At 53.7% G+C, this 19,876-nt stretch overlaps 1 protein-coding gene across 11 annotated transcripts in view; it reads left to right on the top strand.

Moving 5' to 3' along the window:
• Positions 1–19,876, top strand: part of SNX29 (sorting nexin 29) — a 499,996-nt gene that overhangs the window by 60,537 nt on the left and 419,583 nt on the right. For 10 of the 11 annotated variants that reach the window (XR_006963587.1, XR_006963584.1, XR_006963586.1 and 7 more), the window contains 5 exons: positions 1,969–2,039; positions 3,215–3,463; positions 5,409–5,784; positions 12,872–12,990; positions 19,342–19,417. Coding sequence is in view for 7 of the 11 variants with exons in the window: in XM_047087507.1 (XP_046943463.1) it covers positions 1,969–2,039; positions 3,215–3,463; positions 5,409–5,784; positions 12,872–12,990; positions 19,342–19,417 (891 nt within the window). In the remaining 4 variants the exon portion in view is untranslated. Of the gene's footprint in view, positions 1–953; positions 1,143–1,968; positions 2,040–3,214; positions 3,464–5,408; positions 5,785–12,871; positions 12,991–19,341; positions 19,418–19,876 lie in introns of those variants that run through there. The other variant, XM_047087511.1, reaches the window with a different exon arrangement.

The following is a 19,876-nucleotide window of genomic DNA, read 5'->3' as shown; positions in this document are numbered from 1 at the left end:
TCTTTCCTTTGTGCTGGGTTCTTTACAATTCCTCCTGTTTTTTTTTTTTTTTTTTTTTTTTTCCGGGGTTAATCCCATACTGACTGAAAGAAATAGGGAAGTTTTGTGTAGGGGATAGAAGTCAATTGTTAGCCAGGGGGTGCCTGGCTGTCACAGAGCAGTGGGGAGAGGGCACCGAATATGGGTCAACTGTGGTATGGTCAGCCACGTTCCTTTCAAAACCGTGTGACAGCGCTGTCATTTTCCTATACTCGTGGTGTTGATGATATCTCTGTGTTAGTGGCTGTTATTTACCACCTGAGAATGGTGGACGAGACATGTCGTTTTGTGTCACCTGATGATGGAAAGGGACGGTGATCCATCCCACACTGGTGACCTGAATAGCTTCCACATCAGCAGTGCCCAGATCCTCAGTAGTGAGGATTTGATTTCAGTGAATTAATCTCATTTATTTCAGTAAGCTGGCATTTCATCAGTGCCGTGATGCATGGCCACAATTTTATCTGCTGCCACGTGCTCCCTGGCTTGTCTCCCCTTCTGTTTTGTGTGTGTGTGTGTGTGTGTGTGTGTGTGCTGCTTGTGGTCATCTCCCTATCAGCAGTTTGTTATGTGTTCTGGGATGATCTAGTCAGGCCCTTACAAGTACCCCTGAAGTTCTCCCGGTGATGATGCTCGTGGCGCCTCGCTTGGCTGGACACTCAGACTGTGGGTCTGAAATGGGAGGCATGGGGGCCAGGAAAGCCATGCTGGACAGCACCCGTGTGCTATTCAGCTCTGGGCCGGGAGGCTGTGAATGTCTGCGTGCACCCCCCCCAACCCCACCCTGAGCATTAAGCGGTTTCAGTTGAGGAGAACACACCCCGTTTCTCACATTTCCAGGAAGCTCCTCCCAGCAGATCATTTGCAAGTAGTTCCGAGTTGTCCCACTCCATTTCAAGGTGGACTGTTAACAACGAACAGCCGAATCACAGTTGAACTTAGCTGAATCACTAGCCACTTATCCACCTAGCTGTGGGAAAACCAAATTCACTTATGTGCGTGGAACCTGGCTTAGATTTTTAAAGAGTCACGGCCTTGGGAATCGGAGGTACAGTTGGCATGCCAGCTCAAACACGTTTGTGCTTCCACTGGTGTTCTGCTGGGTGAGTCTGTTGAAAGTGGGGCGTTTCTTCTTTCCTGTTAGTTGTCCTCAGTCACTCGAGCGGGGAATGCATCGCGTCTCCTGCTGAACCCCATGATCCTCACCACTGATGGTGCTTCAGTGATTTGAGCTTTGAGGCAATTAACTGAGAGTTCTCCTACCTGGTGGCCAAGTCAGGGGTTGAGGATTTTGGCTTGCTGTGGTTTAGCAGGGGTTGGATAAAGAGCCAGGGCATTGGGCTGGGAGACCTGCTTCGAGCCCTGCCTGTACCATTATTGCCGACGACCTTGGACAATCCCTGTAGGTCTTGCTGACCTCTTGCTACAGCCATTTAGATTCATGGGGCCCTTTTAGCTTCCCAGCTCTTTCCAGGGATAACTCGGGCTTTTGGGTCTGCAGCCCAAGGAAGTATTTCATGCAAATGTTGTGGTTGCTGGAGCCACAGAATTCTAGAATTTCTTTCTGAAGTTGTTTCTTGCGGTAGCTTGGTCAGGGGGCCAGCTTGGATTTCTTGTGTGTCTTACAGACATTCCCTGAGTGAGCACTACCTCTCTGTTCGTCTCCTTCCCCTTTGCTTCTTGATATAAATACCCTGTTTACGTTGCCCATTTCAGTACACTGGAGCTCAGGGCACCAATGAGGAAGTCGTAGGATATATACCTTCAGTCCTTTACAACCAGAAGCTTCATCCCCATGGAGACCTTGGATTTCCGCTCTGGGATGACCGGGTGTGGATTTTCCAGGGAGCCATGTAAGGGAATTTATTTGGCTGATGGATGCAGAGAACTGCTGTTCAGAGCTTTTCCCCTTTCTCTTTCAATTTGCAGCACTTTTTATGAAGACTGGTCTTTTGTGATGGATGAAGAAAGGTCTAGCATGCTTCCCACCATGGCAGCTGGTAAGCCCGGCTCAGGCAAGGATTGATGAGTCCTTGAAGTGTGGTGAGCACAGTCGGCTACCTGGGAGGGAATTTATAACTCCAGGGGATGCTGCGATTTCCCTGTCCCTTGCTGACTTAATGGGTCACTGGCCACTGCCCTTCCTTTGGTGGAATTGATTACTGAGCCCATTTGTCTTGAATTGGATACCCTGGTAGGGAAAGCCTGGGGGTGGGGGCTTTGGCCGTGGCTTTACAAGTATAACATGAAGACCTGGGGATTTGGAGGCAGGAGACCTGCCTTTGAAGCCTGGCCCTACCCCTTCCTGGCTGGTGGCCTGGGGCAGATCCTGTGAGCTCTGTCACCCTTACTGCCTGCTCCTCTGCAAGGCAGGGGTCTTGATAGCATGGGCATTGTTTTCATAGTGCCGTGAGAGAATCACACGTGACAAGAGTAACATGTGATTTATCAGCGTGAGAGCCCTGGATTGATGTTAGTTGGTGAATCGTTAGATTATCATTTGATTTTCACTCAAAGGGTGAGCCCAACAGAAGTGGGTAACTTGCTTCTTTCTTTAAAATCCTTCCTTGCCTCCCTCCTTTTTTTTTTTTTTTTTTTCCCTGAAGGTTCACACTAAGGCCCACATGTTGAGAGTTAATGTTAGTCGTGTCCACTGAGGAGGAGAAGTCAGGCTCTGACCGTGAATTCTGGGTAGGCCAGAATTCTGTAAGCTTTTACCTAAAGTAATTGTGGTAATGATACTGGTTGGCGCACATTTTTGGTTGCGTACTGAGCTGAGTGTTCTTGGTGGGTGATTGTCTTTGACACCCTGTGAAAGCGATGCTGTTGGCCCCGTTTTACAGATAAGGAAGCTGAAGCTCAGGTGGTGGATGGCCTGACCAAGGTCTCCTAGAACGTGGTAGGATTCACCGCAGGCCCTCTGACCCCAGGGCTTACATCTTAACCTCCCCCCAGGCTGACCTCCTGTCTTCCACAGATAGGGAGAGGATTTGGAAAGACTCCCCTCCTGCCATCGCTGGTGTCTACTGACCCCATGTTGTGGGAGGTTTTTTAATCCGTGTTTAAGATCAGCCGGTCCCCTCTTGCGTGTTCTGCCAGGCCCCACGTGTTCATCGTGGTGGGGGCGTGACTCTCCCATGGCAGACACTCCAGACTTTTCCCTTTTTTGGGGCAGGTCTGAACTCTATCCTCTTCGCAATTAACATCGACAACAAGGACTTAAATGGGCAGAGTAAGTTTGCTCCTACCGTCTCAGACCTCTTGAAGGAGTCCACGCAGAACGTGACCTCCTTGCTGAAGGAATCCACGCAAGGAGTGAGCAGCCTTTTCAGGGAGATCACAGCGTCCTCTGCTGTCTCCATCCTTATCAAACCCGAGCAGGACACGGAGCCCCTGCCCGTCGTGTCCAAGCACGTCAGCACCGGTGAGCAGGATGGGGCGTGCGCGGTGGAACAGGGGGTTCGGGTGAAAGGACGACTGGCCGCGGCCAAGAGGGATGCATCTGGTGGTCTGAAAGTCCCAAGGGGAATGCAATCTATGTTCCCTTCATTTTTAGTTCACGTTTGTGTTTATTTTTCTTCCGCTTACTCACTCTGGAAGGGGCTGAGAGCCCTGCTGAGCTGTGGAGATGATATGGTGGGAGAGCAGACAGCTCACCGAGAGCACACTGAATGTGAGGGTGTGTGAGTCGCATGAAAACAGAAGAGCTGGAACTTGATGAATTTATTCCTTCCTTCATTCACGTGTTGATTCACTGCGTTCTGTGTGCTCAGCGGGGAACTAGGAAGATTGCTAACATTTAGACCGCAGTCTCTTTTGGGCTGGGTAGGGGTACCCATTTGATGGCAAATTATACAAATAAGTGAGTATCCTCTTGATAAATGGGATAAAAGCCAAGCAGGGAGTACTATCAAGAATGTGTACTCTTGCCGGGGGGGAGGGGGAGGTGACAGGTGCAGGCCAAGGGGGAGGGAGGAGTTGGTCAGCTTTGACTCTAGGCTGTGGGGAGGCAAAGTTGATTTAGTTGAGATCAGTTTTATGAGAAGTCTGTGATACGCTTTGAGCCTTCCGGGGCGTCCAGAATGTTGCTACAGCAAAGTTGGAGATGTGGGGTTTAAGTACGTAGTCCTAGTATTCTCAAACCTCTTAAACAAGGCAGTGATCATGGGCATCTGTTTGGAATTATTACTGACGGTGAAGATTCAGAACCCATGGGGTCTTTGGTATACATTGGCTTTTTCTGTCTGGTCCTCCCCTTCTCTGGCAGAGACCCCCTGCAAATGACAGGAAATAGGACCGTTGGGGGCTTTGTGAAGCAAAGACCCTGGAAGTTGTATACCCCAAGGAGCGTTCTTTCCATCCATTTTGGGGACTCTGCTTTTGACACTGTCTCAGCGTTTGATACACTGGTGAAGCATCCCCATGTGGTTCAGACGGGAAGGAGTGTCTGGAGTCAGCTTGAAGTGTCTCACACCCAAGTTGGACGATTAAGATGGGTGAACAAACCGGTTCACATAAGTACTAGTCACCAAGACAGCCTTGATTTCTGTTTCAGGTAGTCTTTGCTGTGTAACAAACAGCTCCAAAGTGCAGTGGCTTGAAACAACCACAATTTATTATTTTTTTGATGACTGTGCATTGATGGGATAGTTCTGCTGGTGTCGCTTGGGCTTCCTCATGGGGCTGTCCCGAGCTGGTGGCTGAGCCGGAAGATCTAAGACGGTCTCACTCATGTGCCGGGGAATAGTGCCCACTGTTGGCTGGGGCATCTGTTTTTCTACACGTGGCCTCCTCTGCTCTGATATGCTAGACTGGCTTCCTTCCCCGGTAGTTTCAGGGCAGCATTCGAGGGGGTGCAGCACCTACTGATGGCTGGGCTCCAGAGTTCCCCGTTACTTGTGCCACATGCTGCAGGGAAGATGTGAGCACTGAGCCAGCCTGTGCTCGAGGGGGTGGGGAAATAGACACACCCTCAGAAGGAGGAGCAGCCGAGTCCCATTGTAAAGGGGACCATTGACCACCACCCCAAACGGCTGTTCTTGGTCTCATCAGTCAGCCAGGAGAGTACTTTCCAAAGTGAAAGTTGTCTCAGGAGTGGGAGCACCCTCTGAATCAAAGTGCTCAGAAGGGACAATTGTAATGTGTGCTCTGTGGTGTGTTTGTTTACCCCGGAAGTGTAGTCCCACATCCATTTTGTTCAGTCTCCTGTAGACAGGTTTTTCTCCTGCGAGGATTAAAAAAAATCTGAATGTATGTGAAGTGTATTTTTCCGTTGACCAGCGGAGGAATTTCCACGATGTAGACGCCACATGGCTCAATTGTGGCTTTATCTTGCCTACTTCTTGTGACACCATATGTTCTTTTACCAGATGCCAAATGTAAAAAGGAGCGGAAGAAGAAGAAAAAGGTGACCAACATCATCTCGTTTGATGATGACGAAGAGGAGAACTCTGGTGACGTTTTTAAGAAGATACCCGGGGCCGGGGAGAGTTCAGAGGAGAACTCCGACCGCTCCTCGGTCAACATCTTGTCGGCCTTTGAAAGCCCCTTCGGGCCAAATTCCAACGGAAGTCAGAGCAGCAACTCATGGAAAATTGATTCTCTGTCTTTGAACGGGGAGTTTGGGTACCAGAAGCTCGACGTGAAAAGCATCGATGACGAGGATGTGGATAACAATGAGGATGATGTGTACGGAGGGAGCATGTCCGGAAGGAAGTGCCTGGGACACTCGGGATCGCCTGAGAAGTAAGTTCCACTTGGAGCTTTTAGCGTAGGGTTGGCGCGTTAACGGCTTTCTCTTTCTGCAGCATCGGGTGAAGTGAGCGCACACACGGTTTATAGGAGGCATCATTCGCTTTTCTGATCTTGAGTTAGGAGGAAGGAGCGTTAGCTTACTGTCCTCCTGAGAACGAACTCGAGGGAAGGGAGTGCATTTGAAGGTCCTTCTTCTAAAGTTGGTGTCCAGACGCGTGCCTTGACATTCTCGCCTTAGGTACGTGTCCTTCATTCCTGTTGCTTGGATGTTGCTTGTGTGTCTAACTTGCTCCTCGCACAGGAAGCTCGGGAGAGAGGCAGGGTTTTTCTAGAGCACAGTCGCAGGCTGCCAGTTTCTCTGTTTATGTACCGGGGCGTGAACAGCAGGAATTTGCCTGCACTTGCTGCTTGAACAGTGGACTTGGCGGTAGGTGGATGTTTGGAAGGGCCCTGATGCACACGGGGGCAGAAAGCACAACGACACAGTTCAGAGCGTGGATCCTGGAATCGACACAGCCTGGCTTCTCATTTCCTAGCTGCGTGGCTTTGCTTGGACACGTTTACCTCCCAGAGCCTCGGGCCTCATCTGAGACCTGGGAGCAAAACAGCACCTGCTTCTCGGAGTCGTTGAGTTAGCGGCAGACGTGCGTGGGGCCTTTGGCAGCAAGAAGGCACACAGGTCAGCTGCTTCTGCTCTCGCTGCTCTGTACTCATTCCTGTGCTTGGTCTTGCTCTGAGCACCGGATGAACGAGCTGCCCCTTCACTTGGGCCTTGCGGTGCACGGGGCCATCGTCACGCTGGCTTCACACCCAGCGTGACAGCATCACCTGGAGATGCTGACACCCCGCGGCGGGATTAGGGGCACAGCGTCTCTGGCTGTGAGCTTCTCATGTCCCGCCTCGTTCTGTCTCATGACACGGTGCCTGTTTCTGGTTTCTGCTCTTTTGCCCTCATTCACACGGGTGCCCGTCTGAGCAGCGTTACCTTATCGATCACCTGTGATAGGCCGGGCATGGCGGGCTCCTCGCGTACCCGCCCTGGGAGGTTGGTGGGTGCCACGCTCACTCGGTGGATGAAGGCAGACAGCAGAGGTGTGTCAGAGCAGCGGCAGGGCGGGCCCTAAGGTTCCGTTACGCTGTGCTCCCACGCTTTGACTGTCAGCCGTTTTCCACGTTTCTACATGACGTAGGGATATCACTTGGTTGACAGTCCGTCGGATCAACTTGTCACGATTTGCTAACGTCTCTTTCCCCCGCGTTCAGTATTTAGGTTGTTGGCCTTTGATGTTGTTGCTGCCGTTTTTGCCTTTCTTGTGATCAGCCACTCTGAACTGGATGTGTTCACGCACGAGCGTTTCTTCTACTCCTGGAGGGTGTGTTGGGGTAGGTCGCCCGGAGTGTTGCTCTTGTCCAGAGGGATGAGCGTTGGCCACCTGGGACCCACGTGCTGTGACCCGCTGTAGGAGTCCGGGTCTCCAGAGAGGCAGAACCGATGGGGGCGGCGTGTGTCTGCGTGTGGGCAGGAGTCCTGCCTGCTTGTCCGCGGTTCCACTTGCCACGGTTTCCTTTCCACGGTTTCCGTTCCCCCGGAGCCAACCGTGGTCCTGGAGCAGTGGCGCTCCTTCTCCCGGCTCATCACGAGGTCCGCGGTGGCCTTGCGCTGCGTCACAGCGCCCACATTCACTCTGCTTCATCTCACTGATGCCGGCAGGCTGGGTCCGAGGACCCAGAAGGACTCCCACAGGACCAGCCACGAGCGGCCCTGGCTGCACACAGGCTAGAAATCAAACTCGAGCCAGCAGCAGAGGAAGACAGAACTCGCTGAAGGCGTGGAGTACAGGGACGGTGTGTTTGGGAGACTCAGCAAGGGAAGGACGGAGTCGCGTCCTTGCTTGGAGCCCGGGGTTTTTTACTGAGGATTGTGCTCTGGGGTATGTCACCTCTTGGGCGTCCGGGAACCGCTTAGAACAAAGACCAGGATCCAGGTGTTACGCCTTGGAGCCAGGGGGGTCTTGGCGTCGAGGGGTCTAGCGCCGGTGGTCTGGAATACTCTCTGAGACCTTCCACCGGCTGTTCTAGCCTGGTCCTTCCTTGGATGTGATCTGGTCTAAAGAAATCGTTTGCTCCTTGTCCCTTACAAGGAGGACGTCTGCTATTTGCATTTTGAGGCACGTGTAACGTGGGGTTGCGGGTCCTAGCAGGGAAAGCAGCAGGAAGGGGAGCAAAAAGCCGATTTCTGTGGAGTCCTTCAGCTTCCCTGCCTCCTCACCACGTGGGCAGTGGGTCATCTCACGTCATCACGAGAAGGGTGACTACAGTGCAGTATGATATTTTGAGAGAGAGAGAGACCACATTCACAAAACTTTTGTGGCAGATCATGGTTACAGTTGTCATATTGCATTGTAAGTTACTGTCGTTAATCTCCTAACATGCCTCATTTATAAGTTAAACTTTACTATAGGTGTGTATGGATAGGAAAACACAGTATATCTATAGAGGGCTCAGCAATGTGTGTACTCTTAGGAATTCCTTGGGGGGTCTTGGGACGTATCCCCTGCGGATAAGGAGAGGGGGACGCTACCGTCTGTCTGGATCTGTCTGTCTAGATAGATTTTAAGGAATGGGCTCACATGATTGTGGACACCTGACAGGTCCAGGATCTGTAGGGCGTAGGCCAGCGGGCTGGAGACCAGGGAGGAGCTACATTTCCAGTCCAGGGGCAGGCTGCTGGCAGAATTCCTTCTTCTTTTTAAAAAAAAAATTTTTTTTTAAATGTTTTTATTTATTTTTGAGACAGAGAGAGACAGAGCATGAGCAGAGAAGGGGCAGAGAGAGAGGGAGACACAGAATCTGAAGGAGGCTCCAGGCTCTGAGCTGTCAGCACAGAGCCCGACGCGGGGCTCGAACTCACACGCTGCGAGATCATGACCTGAGCCGAAGTCGGACCCTCAACCGACTGAGCCACCCAGGCGCCCCCAGAATTCCTTCTTCTTTGGGGGACCTCGGTTTTTCCTGTTAAGACCATCAGCTGATTGGATGAGACCCAGCCAAACATGGAGGGCGATCTGCTTTACTCCGAGTCCACCGTCTTAGGTGTTAATCTCATCTGAACATACCTCCTCGAGCAACTGGAACAACGTTTGATCAGATATCTTGGTGCCGTGGCCTAGCCACGTTGCCACATAACATCCACTAAGCCCTTTGTTCTTAAGCAGGGCCTTTTGGGACGTGCCACTTGCATTCAGTGTCTCTGTGGGTGAGTGCATCTCTGAGTTGATTCACCCTGTGTATTTTTTGTCCCCAGACACAGTCATTTCTCTTCCTGTTAGACTGGGGCCATTGAGGGAAGCCTGAGCGGGAGGGCAGCCTGTGAGCCAAGGTAGCCACCGCCGGCATTGTGATGTGTAAGACACAAAACAGTGCAGGGTGACGTTTACAGGGGCCCGGGCCCTTCCAGGCCTTTGGGCCTCGTGCACATTCTGGATGGACTCTCCCTGGCTTAAGGCGGGGGATCTTGATTGAGCATTCTGCAGAGCCCCTTGGCGAAGAGCGCAGAATGATGAGATGGCCCACTGAGTAATACTTTCGTTTTGATTCTAAGCTCACGTTCACAGGAGAGGTCTGGGAGCTGGAGGGGCCGGCGTCTTAGCAGTTGAGCAGCACAGCCAGGTTTGTGAGGGAAAAGTGGCCCTTCCTGGAGAAGCTCTCTGTGGATGTGACAGCCTCTGGCCAGTCAGTGCCCTGATTGTCTTTAAAATGCTCTGTTGGCCACAAGCTGGGTTTATGTTTCTGTTTGCTGGCAGTTAAAACGCTTCTTTGGTGACCGAGGGAAAAAATCTTGTCCCTCCCGCCTCAATATTTACAAGGGTTTGGTTTGCCTTTTTTTTTTCCTTACAAGAGGATAATATCTTTATTATAGAAAGGGGTTTTTCTGTCACTTGATGTGTGTCCTTGGACAACCAGTAGGGAAGTGGGGTGAAAACATAATTCAAAAAGAAATACAAACATAGGGGAAACTGTTAACATCTTGCTAGCAATTAAGCAAATGCAGAGTGCAGCAGACAGCTGGAATTTTCCCTGGGATTTAAACTGAGAACCGGAGAAAAGGAGAGCCCTAGGTTAGTGCCCTGGGGGGAGGGCTTGCTCTCCGCGTGTCCTCAGCTGCTTGGTACCTTCTAGGCACACAGTGGGCCTTAACTGTGGAGTGGATGATGGGGCGAGTCTGGCGCACAGGGCCGCCGGATCCTCACAGATCACGTCCCTCGTGTTGACCGCCTTGTGGGAAGACGGTTTGACACGACCTCAGGAGCCTCCGAAATGTTTGTCCCACCTGATTCAGCAGTTTTGTTGCTGGGAATCTACCCTGAGGAACGAGCCTCCGGAAAGGAAAACCCGTTGCTGCCTCTTGACTCCAAAGTCCTTGCTCACAGAAGTAGAACACTGGAGCTGACCTCAGCTCTTGTGTAGTTTAAACTCGAACGTCTTAACGATGCAGATCTTGGACATCTTTTTTTTTTTTTTTTTTTAAATTTTTAACGTTAAATCCAGTAGTTAACGTAGTGTTTCATTAGTTTCAGGTGTACAATATAGGGAGTCAGCAGTTCCATACAGGACCCAGTGGGATCTGGAACATCTTAAATGACATTTAAGAGTGTCTTAGTAGTGTGAACACAAACTTATGAATTAATATGGAGTGGGAAAGAGCAAAATATTAATCTTACGTTGAGTTTCGTTATGACCTCTTGAAGAAAAATACGTGTAGAACGAAGCCGCTACGGAAATGGTGTCTAATGCAGTTTTGCTTTTGGTGTATCCCCTCCCCCCCCCCCGCCACCCCCCGCTTTTTGGCATTTTCTAGCTTTTAAAAGAAATGTCTGACTTTTTTGATGAAAAGCAACACCCATTACTGTTTTTAAGCCAGATGTGGCACCACGTTCTGAGTGGGTCTGTGCCTTAGGAATCACCTCAGTATAAGTCATTTTGGGGGTGGTGGCCCTTGGGCCCTTTTGCTTGGGTTCTGAATCTCAACTAAGGGGACCTGGCTTCACCTGTGCTCTGCCCGTGTTGCTGAGAAGTGGCAAAATTTCCCCTTAGAGCAGAAAATCCCATCTGCCTGGAGCGAATGATTCTGCTGCCTTCTCCTGAAGGGCCCCCCTGAGTGCCTCTGGGTGTCTGGGAGTCCCCTGGGTCACCAGTTGCTAGATTGGAGCCCCAGGAGGGCGGCTCTGTACGGATTCTAGAGGCACAGCCAAGTTCACCCCAGAGCCCTGCCCAAGTTTGGTTCTGCTGGTGCACCCCACCCAGTCTGCTGAGCGTCTCATTGTGGGTGTGACCTGCACGGTTAAATGACGGAGTTTGCAAAGTTCTGGTAGGATTATTTCCCGTTTGTTGCTCTGAGCCAAATGTTTGACCAAGAGGTAGACAGGACTGAAAGGAAAAGCTCTAACCGACTCTGGAAGCAGCACAGGCTTGTCCCCAGAGGCGGGCCCTCTCCCCTCACCCCTTTTTAAAATTTAAATTCTAGTTAGTTAACTGTCGGTTTCAGAAGTAGAACTAAGGGATTCATCACTTCCATACAACACCCGGTGCTCATCACATGCCCTCCTTAGTACCCATCACCCATCTAGCCCAGCCCCCACCCACCCCTCCCACCTCCCTGGTTGTTACTTTTTAAAGGATTGCTAAGGACAACAACAACAAAGAAGAATACTTATGCCACAAAGCCTAAAATATATCCCGTTTGGTCCTTTACAAAAAATTATTCTCGATCCCTGCCCTGAACCAAAAGAAAAACCGCATACATCATGCCACATGGTGGGCGGCAGCCACGGGGCCCAATGTGATTGGATTTGGAAGATGTGGCCTCAGATCCTTGAAGCCTCGCTTCTGTCCAGGATGCTGAACTTGCACTAGTGACATAACCTCCTGGAACTGGTTTCCTCTCTCCCGCCCCTCACTTCCCCCCTCTTCCTCTCCCATTCTCTTCCTCCTCCTACTCCTCCCTCCCTCCCTCCCTCCCTCCCTCCCTCCCTCCCTCCCTCTGTTAAGTAGGCATGACCATGGTTTGCTTTGGATTTCTTTATAACTGTGTCCCAGAAAAGAAACTGAGTTACAGAAAGAAAGAAAGGAAAGGAAGGAAGGAAAGGAAGGAAAGGAAGGAAGGGAAGGAAGGAAAGGAAGGAAAGGAAGGAAGGATGGAAGGAGGATTCTATGAACTTTAAAGCCTGTGCAAACACATTCTGGTATTTATTCATGTCTCCTACTTGCCCAGAGACAACTGCTGCAGTGGGGAAATCCTTTCTCAGACTCACTGAACTGAACCAGCTGGTGTGACAAAGATGGTCCAGGTTGCTCTTGTACTTCGTGGATAAGGGGACGGCATGACAGCTCTTATGAGCCTGCTTTATGTTTAAGCTGACCCCCTTTCTTGGAAGGGACCCAGACACGATCTGGTCTGATTCTGCCATTTTACTAATGAGGGCTCGAGAACCAGCCAGGCAAAGGGACACCTGCCCCGGGTCTCGTGGCTGCCGTCACTCCAGAGCCTGGGACACTCTATCCTTCCTCCTGCTTCAGGACTTTGCACATGCTTTTCCCTTGCCTGCGTTCCTCTCGTCCTTCTCTTCACTTGGCTGACCTTGCGGTCTCACTTGCAGCTCTCATCTGTCACCTGTCTTCTTCAAGGAAGCTTTCCGTGGCCTTCCTGACCAGCTCCATGGATCTGAGCTGCTGTCTTATGCCTACTTGTGGGATCGTGTGGTTCATGTCCTGGTCCCCCTATGACTTGTAAGCTGCCGGAGGGCGGGATAAACACTGTTTGCTGGCTCTTTGGCCAGCACAAAATATACGTGAGCACAGAGCCTGGCATACAGTAGGGGCTCAAGAAACACTGGTTGAAGGCACGAATGTACGAGGCCTGGGTCTGGACCACACGCTCCTGCTCCCAGCACGGGCCTCCTGTCTTCAGCTCAGTCATGGTCTGGTTGGTTCCCCAGAGGGAACTTGAGGGAGGCTGGCGGATGCTCGTGGCCCTCAGAGGCTCTTCGGTCTGTCACGCAGCTGTACTCTCTCACCTCAGGCCGCTGGATGCGAACGCCCGCCTCGCCCAGATGCACAGCTGGGCCCCGCTGCAGGTGCTCCAAGGTGACGCCGATGTCCTCTTTCCGGTCAGCGGAGTGGGCTCGTATGGCCCTGCAGGTGGGTGTTCCCCGATGACGTGTTCCGTCCATTCATGAGCTTGGGCCCCGGGAGCCAGCAGCAGGGTCCGGGTCCCCTCTGCAGTAGGACTGCGCGAAGGGGTGTGGGGCCCAGGGCTGCAGAGGCTTGTTGAGGTTGGGACTGCCTGAGGCTTTGGCTTCTCTTCTTGCTGAACCCGAGGGCTTGACTTGCTCCCACCTGAGCGAGTGCTGGGCCAAACCAGCTGACACGTCATGAAGGAGCCCCCAAGCCTGTGTTTCTTCCTCCCAGTGATTTTGTTTTGGAACTTGGTCATATACAAGCAGACCACAAATGGTGACGGTTATTGTTGCCTCTTAGGGAAAAAGTTACAGCACCCTTTGCAACCAAGTGCTTGGGGTCACAGAGTAGCTTGCTTGAAACCTGCCTTTAGAGTGGATGAGCATTTTGGACCCCTTCCATTTGGTTGAGTGTGCTCTTGTGTGGTTTGTTACTCTTTTCTTTAGCTAGAGCAGGTCACGGGGAGCAGCGGGAGAGGGGCGAATGGGAGGGAGCAGCGGGAAAGGGGCGAATGGGACGCGGATGAGCCCGGTTGGTCCAGGGGTGGGCGTGCGGTGCAGCCGGTACGGTGCCCGGCGGCTGTCACGGCCCCGCGACATCACCGGGTTAGTGAGGCCCCAGCCTCTTCCCCTCCCCTGCCCACAACCTCCCGTATAGGCCCCTTCTCACCCTCCCAGGGCCGGGTCTGAGAGGACGTAACAGGGCCCACCAACTGCTCAGGAGGCTGTTGACATTGTGAACCGGATGGTGGACTGTTCTCGTCACCAGCGGGGGACAGAAACCCCCTCCAAGTAGCTGGAGCGCAGGGGCGGGCGGGCGGGACCCTCACTGGTGGCAGTCTAGAGTGGGGGTCAGGGAACCTGGCTCCAGGAGCTGCGTGAGCCGGTCACCTCTCCGGGTGGCAGTGCTCCTGGCGGAAACAGAGGCTCCAGAGCGTGGTGGTTGAGTGACTCAGTCCGCCGGGCCGGGCTCCTCTTCGGAAGGTGCAGCCGGTGGTGATCCTGACAGCTGAGGCGTACCAAGCCCTTGGAGCGAGTCCGGGACTGCAGGGCAGCCGGTGTGGATGAACATGTCCCCTCTCACCCACGGCCCGTGAGGAAGGGCTGGTCGTGTTCTGTCACCTTCCTCTAGATTTGTGGCGGGGACTCCCAGGTGAATGTGGGGAGAGACGCCAGGCACCTGCCACGGCCCCGAGAGAGCCTGCCGTCCACGTGGGCATCTCGTGCCGGGGACTTGGAATGAAGGGCGTTCGTGTGTGTCCCCCGTCCCGCGCCCCGCACTTCCTCATGGGGTCTGTCCTGTCTCCACTGCCCTTTGACAGTCTTGCTCTCTCTTGCCCTCTCCCCTTTCGGCCTCAGCCGCGCAGCCTTCTTACCAGCCAGCGCTTCTCCTGGGGTCTCCGCTGAAACCGCTGAGAGGGGCCGGCTGGTGGGCCCGGCTTCTCCTTTCCCTCAGGTGGCCGTCCGTGGTCCCAGCGGCCAGCGGTGGGGTTGGGTGCCTCGCCATTGTCCACTGAGCACGGTGCACGTGGGGGCTCGCAGAAAGCAGGTGGTCCTGACGCCCACGTGGGACCCGTGTGGGACTGGCAGCCGGTGACCCAACACCCTACTCACCTTGTCGCCCTCCCCACCGAGGGGGCCTTTCCGCCCAGCTGCCAGGTGCCCGCACTAGGCACGCTGTCTCGTTTCTGGCAGCCCCTTCCTCTTGGGGCTGGGGGCTGGGGGCTGGCTGCTCCGGGGGCGCTGCCCTGTTGCCCTCTGTGCTGGGGTGGAGTCTTCCAGAACCCAGCACTCCTCCTCCCTCTGCGGGCTTCCTCCAGGGTCTGCGGGGAAAGCGGCCTCTGGCCAGCCTCCAGCATCCTCTCGGGAAGCTTTCCCCTGGTCCCGCCTCTGCTTGTCAGCCTTCCAGACCCGAGGCTTCACCTTGTCACTGTTGGGGGACCCCGAGCTCCAGCTTATCTCCATTATCCTCATCAGACGTGCTGTGCGTGAGCCGCCTGCCAGCTTGTTAGTTTACTGTGGTAACAAAGCCGCCAGGAGTCCCGGGAGCCTGTGACAGCCTTGGGCAGACTCGCCGGGGGTAGGAGTTGCATAGGGAGACAGTTGTGCTCAGGCTGCAGAAGACAGGAGAGACAGCCCCGGAGTCGATCTGCTGCCCGACTGGAAGGCCAGGTGGCATCGAGTCCCTCCCGGCCTGGCCCCCGTTTCCCGGGGAGGCGGGCGGACCTCTGGTGTCAGGACTCACCTGTCAGGGAGGCCTTTCCCTGGGCGGCTCTGAGTGCACGCTCTCGGCATTTCTGTCCCAGACTCCTTTGCTCCTGGTCACTTCTGACCGCTCTCCTTTCTGAGTGACACCCTTCTACTTGAGCAGGGTTAACATAGCCTCTCGTTCTGGCCAGGGAGCCATTTTGTGTCTTTAATGACAGTTTTGGACCCAGATGGCTCTATCCTTAGGAGACCTTCCCATCATCTTTGAAAGTGTTGGTGTCTGTAGCGTCACTGCCCGTGGGGACATTTAGAGGAAGACGGAGGGAGGTACGTGGTGGAGGAGGAGTGTTTTGGTGGCCAAATCTGGAGAGAGAGAAGGTGGCAGAGAAGGGGACTCCGGACACAGAAGTATTGTCCTGATTCGTGGACGAGGAGGCTCTGTGGCTTAGGGGGCCGTGCTTTGGAGCTGGGGTGGGAGGCTCAGAGAAGGAAGACACCATTCAGGTCACATGGGACCGGGGTGTGGGATTAGATACAGTCATTCCTCTGGGCGTGTCTGTCACCTGCAACATAGCAAAGCACATTTACCATTTCTTTGAAGCTGCATGGGAGAAGAAGCCCCAAAGTTCCTTTCAACCAAGAATACTCAACGGAGGTGAACACCCATTTCTACCCATTGCACACATGAAATTGTTATTGCTCCTGTCCTCATCGAGGGTCCTGGGGTTGGTGGTGGGTCTTAGCAACTTCAGAGTTAGTTAGCTTCTTTTCTTTTCTTTTCTTTTCTTTTCTTTTCTTTTCTTTTCTTTTCTTTTCTTTTCTTTTCTTTTCTTTTCTTTTGTTTTTTCTTTTCTTTTTTTTCTTTTCTTTTTTCTTTTTTTCTTTTTTTCCTTCCTTCCTTCCTTCCTTCCTTCCTTCCTTCCTTCCTTCCTTCCTTCCTTCCTTCCTTCTGTTTATTTATGTTAGAGAGACAGAGAGCATGCCCACAGGTGGGGGAGGGGCAGACAGTAAGAATCCCAAGCAGGTTCCCTACTGTCAGTGCAGAACCCAACGCGGGGCTTGAACTCACCAACTGTGAAATCATGACCTGAGCCGAAATCAAGAGTCAGACACTTAACCGGCTGAGCCCCCCCCCCCACCAGGTGCCCCCCAGCTGCCCCCCAGGTGCCCTCCAGGGTCCGTTTGAGGCCTTGTTCATTCATTTGAGACCTTGGGTCCTCAAACCTTCATTTCCCTGGTTCTTCAACTTCTTGTCTCACGTTGGGTCTTTGGGGTTGCTTGTTGGGGTTGAGGAGGCTCTGTTGTAGCACCGCACTGACCTGAGACGGTTGATCCGGGGCTTGGCTCCCGGTGGGTAGTGTTACTGTTGGGGATGTCAGGACCCTGTGGTGCCCCGGACCTGCATGATGTGTGGTCCCCACACCGCTCATGACGGTCGTGTGCCACTCAGGGCTCGTGGTTTTCTTTACGCAACCAGTGGGTGTCCTGCTCTCTACCGGCCCTGTGCTGGGCTCTGGGGGGGATCTGGAGATGAGCCCTCCCAGCCCCCGGAGTTTTGCGTGCAAGGAGGGGACAAGGGACATCGACAGCTCCCTCTGCTCCCACCCCTGCCCCCACCCTGGCCATTCTTCGCACAGCAACCGGAGTGATGTCTTAGAACTTGAATCAGATCGCCTCATTCCCCTGCTTCAAGCTCTTCTAGTGCCCTGAGGATAAGATCAGGAACCCTCACTGTGGCCCCCGAGGCCCCGGCTTGCCCCACAGCTTGATGCCCTCGCGATGCCCCAGCCACACCAGCCCGCGTCTGCTTCCTCGAGCCGAGCCCACCGCCGTCTCTCTCCTCCCGCCTCCTGCAGCCTGTGTGCGTCCTTCGGGTGGCAGCCCAAGTGTCGCGTGCAGAGGGCTCCTCCGCCCCCTTCCCAGGCAAGCCGGGCGTCCTGTTCACACTGCCATAAACCTCGTGTGTCCCCATGCCCTCGCCTCAGCTTGGAACCGTGTATTTGTGTAATTACTTGGCGATGCCCGTCCCGCTGCTGGTCTTTGAGGTCCTCGAGGGCGGGGCTGTGTCTGCCCTGGTTCCGGTGTGACCCTGACCCTGGTCAGAGCCGGGCCCACAGTGTGGGCTCAGGAAGCCTGTGCTGAGTGGGGGCGCAGTGGGCGGACCGAGTACCTGGGGGTGGGGCTTGCCGACGGGAGTGGACACCTGGTGGTTGGAAAACGGATATCCAGGTGGGGACACGGTATAGACAGAGGAATGGGGCGGGGAGTTCAAGGACGCCTAGAGATAGAGGCACGTGGCCCAGATCAGCTGTGTGAGAGATCACGGAGGGGGAAAGGGCTTAGCTCTGGGTCTGGGCAGAGTGAGGTTCAGACTCTCACACATTAGCTTGTGATCTCGGACAGGTCACTGAACTCCAGGCCCGTCTCCACATCTGAAAAATTAAGATAATAGTAGCGGGCACCTCCGAGGGCGCCTTGAGGGCGAGTGAGGCAGCCTGGGCCGCCTGTGCTCCCGTGGGACATCGCTGGGCTGAGTCGGATGGAGGGTGTCTGGAATGCTGGCGGACGATGTGGGCCTTTACTCCAGCCGTGGGTTTCCGCTGTGTATGTTGGAGTCCCCGTTTCCGTTCCAGGGAGGGGAATCTGATAGCCGTGAGTGGGTCGGACCATCAGGGGTGAGGCAGAACTGTGGGTGCTCCTGCAGGAGACCCCTGGAAGGTATCGAGCCTCAGCACTAGGGCGGCAGTGGCGACGACTCTGGACAAGGAGTGGGCGATAATGAGGTGGAGCCGGCAGGTCTGGGTGCTCCCTGGCTCCGTGATGGAGGGAGGAGGGCGCCTCGCTCTGAGGGGAGAAGGCCCAGTGGAGAGGGTGACAGAAGGGAGCAGTTTGGACGTTACGATCAGTTGGTGGGCCCTGCAGGGTGGCCCGGTAGAGCTTTCAGGCGGGCAGCTAGCACCGTGGGCCACGGGTTCCGGGTTGAGGTCTCAGCCAGAGGCGCTTGCTTGGGACGTGTCCCCTTTACACAGCCGGGGGCCAGGGCCCAGACCCTGTTGGAGTGGCCAAGGGGGGGCCCCTGAGCCGGGATCCAGAGGCACGGTCACAAAGGAATCAGAAAAGATGAAGGTGGGAGGGCGGGGATGATGATGGCGGTGGCGACGGAGCCTGTAGGGTGACGTTTCCCCCTCAAACTCCTTTAAAAAAGTAGGAGCGAGTGGAATAGCTTGATGGGGATGGCAGGGTAGAAGAAAAGGTGGCAAAACATTCTCTCCTTAGGACTCCCCAAGTGCAACCCCTTGAAGAGCTGGGGAATGTCCAGCAGGATGAAACTCCGGCCAAAACGGGAGGAGGGACAGGCAGGAGGCCGCCTAGCTTAGGGCAGTGAGATGGGCTCCCTCCCGCCTCTGCCCCGTGCCTGCATCCGGGCCTGGTTCTGCAATGGCTGTCGAAAAGCCAGAAATTTCTCCACTGGGCAAGTGTTAGCCATGGGTGATACCGGCCTTAATGTCACCGTCCAGCCCAGGGGGCCATGATTTGCACTTTTTTTCTGAAACGAGACTTGAACAGCAACTAACACATTTATGAAAATCTTCAGTGCCTGTAGAGATGATTTGTGGCCTCACTTGTTCCGAATGCCTTTCTCACACACCACTCTGTGCTGGGTGGTAGCTTTTCAGAAGGCGGCAGCGCCCTGGGTTTTGATGTAGACGCTATCGGTGAAGGGACTGTGCTGCCCCCTTGTGTCTGTCATCAGCCACTACAGTGCAAGCAGTTTTGTCCAACAGAAAGCTACTTTTTGTTCTCTGATCCTGAGGCTGGCTCTGAATATGGACTTGGTGCACCATTCCAGGTGGCTCAAGGTTAAAAAGGTTAAGTGGGATGTTGGGGCCCCCTGCCTTGTGTCAGTGCCTGGTGGCAAATCTGAGATTCTGGCCAAAAGGACGAAACAAGTAGCAGATTAAAATCCAGCGTGCGGGCCAGGAAACATTTGTAAGTCGACTGATGTAGAGGGGAGCCCGTGTCTGCACCGTGCCCGTGCCTCCTGGAGAAAACGAAATGAAAACAGACTGCTGACTTTCTCTCCGCCACTGCTCTCTGTGCACAGATGCCCCCCTTGGGAGCCTGGAGAACGGGACCGGACCAGAAGACCATGTTCTCCCGGAGCCTGGGTCCCGGTACAGGTTGGTATTCAGAAGCCAGATCGCCTTTGGGATTGAATTGTCCGTTGACAGCTGTACCTTTGATGCTTTTTTGAAGGTAGGAGCGCACCTGCTGGGATTCAAGGTCAAGGCCTTATTTCACACTTAAGTTCAGGTTTAGATGGGAAGTTGCTGAGGGTGTCCGCGTGAGAAACGGCGTGTTACCAAACTTCATTTGTGGACCCCCTTTACTTTTTATGATTTTGGGGGCATATCTGGGTACCTCTTCTGTCATTTACTGGGTTTTAACATTTGGTCACAATATTAGGCAACTTTAATATTGTGGAATACTCGAGCCACTTAGCTCTCACGTATTTGAGAAGTGCTTCGTCCCGAATAGAGTAGTAAGCACCGTGTCGGGTTTCTGATTTTCAAATAAAAGTATCTCCAAGGGAAACTGAGTTGCTCAAAGTTGTTGGATATTTGGTGGCAGAGCTCAGA

Source organism: Lynx rufus, unplaced genomic scaffold (genome assembly GCF_022079265.1).
Source record: "Lynx rufus isolate CCGP_SWC_20201006 ecotype Redwood Valley unplaced genomic scaffold, mLynRuf1.p SCAF_23, whole genome shotgun sequence".
Taxonomy (NCBI): Eukaryota; Metazoa; Chordata; class Mammalia; order Carnivora; family Felidae; genus Lynx; species Lynx rufus.
This window is presented reverse-complemented; position numbering and strand designations above follow the sequence as displayed.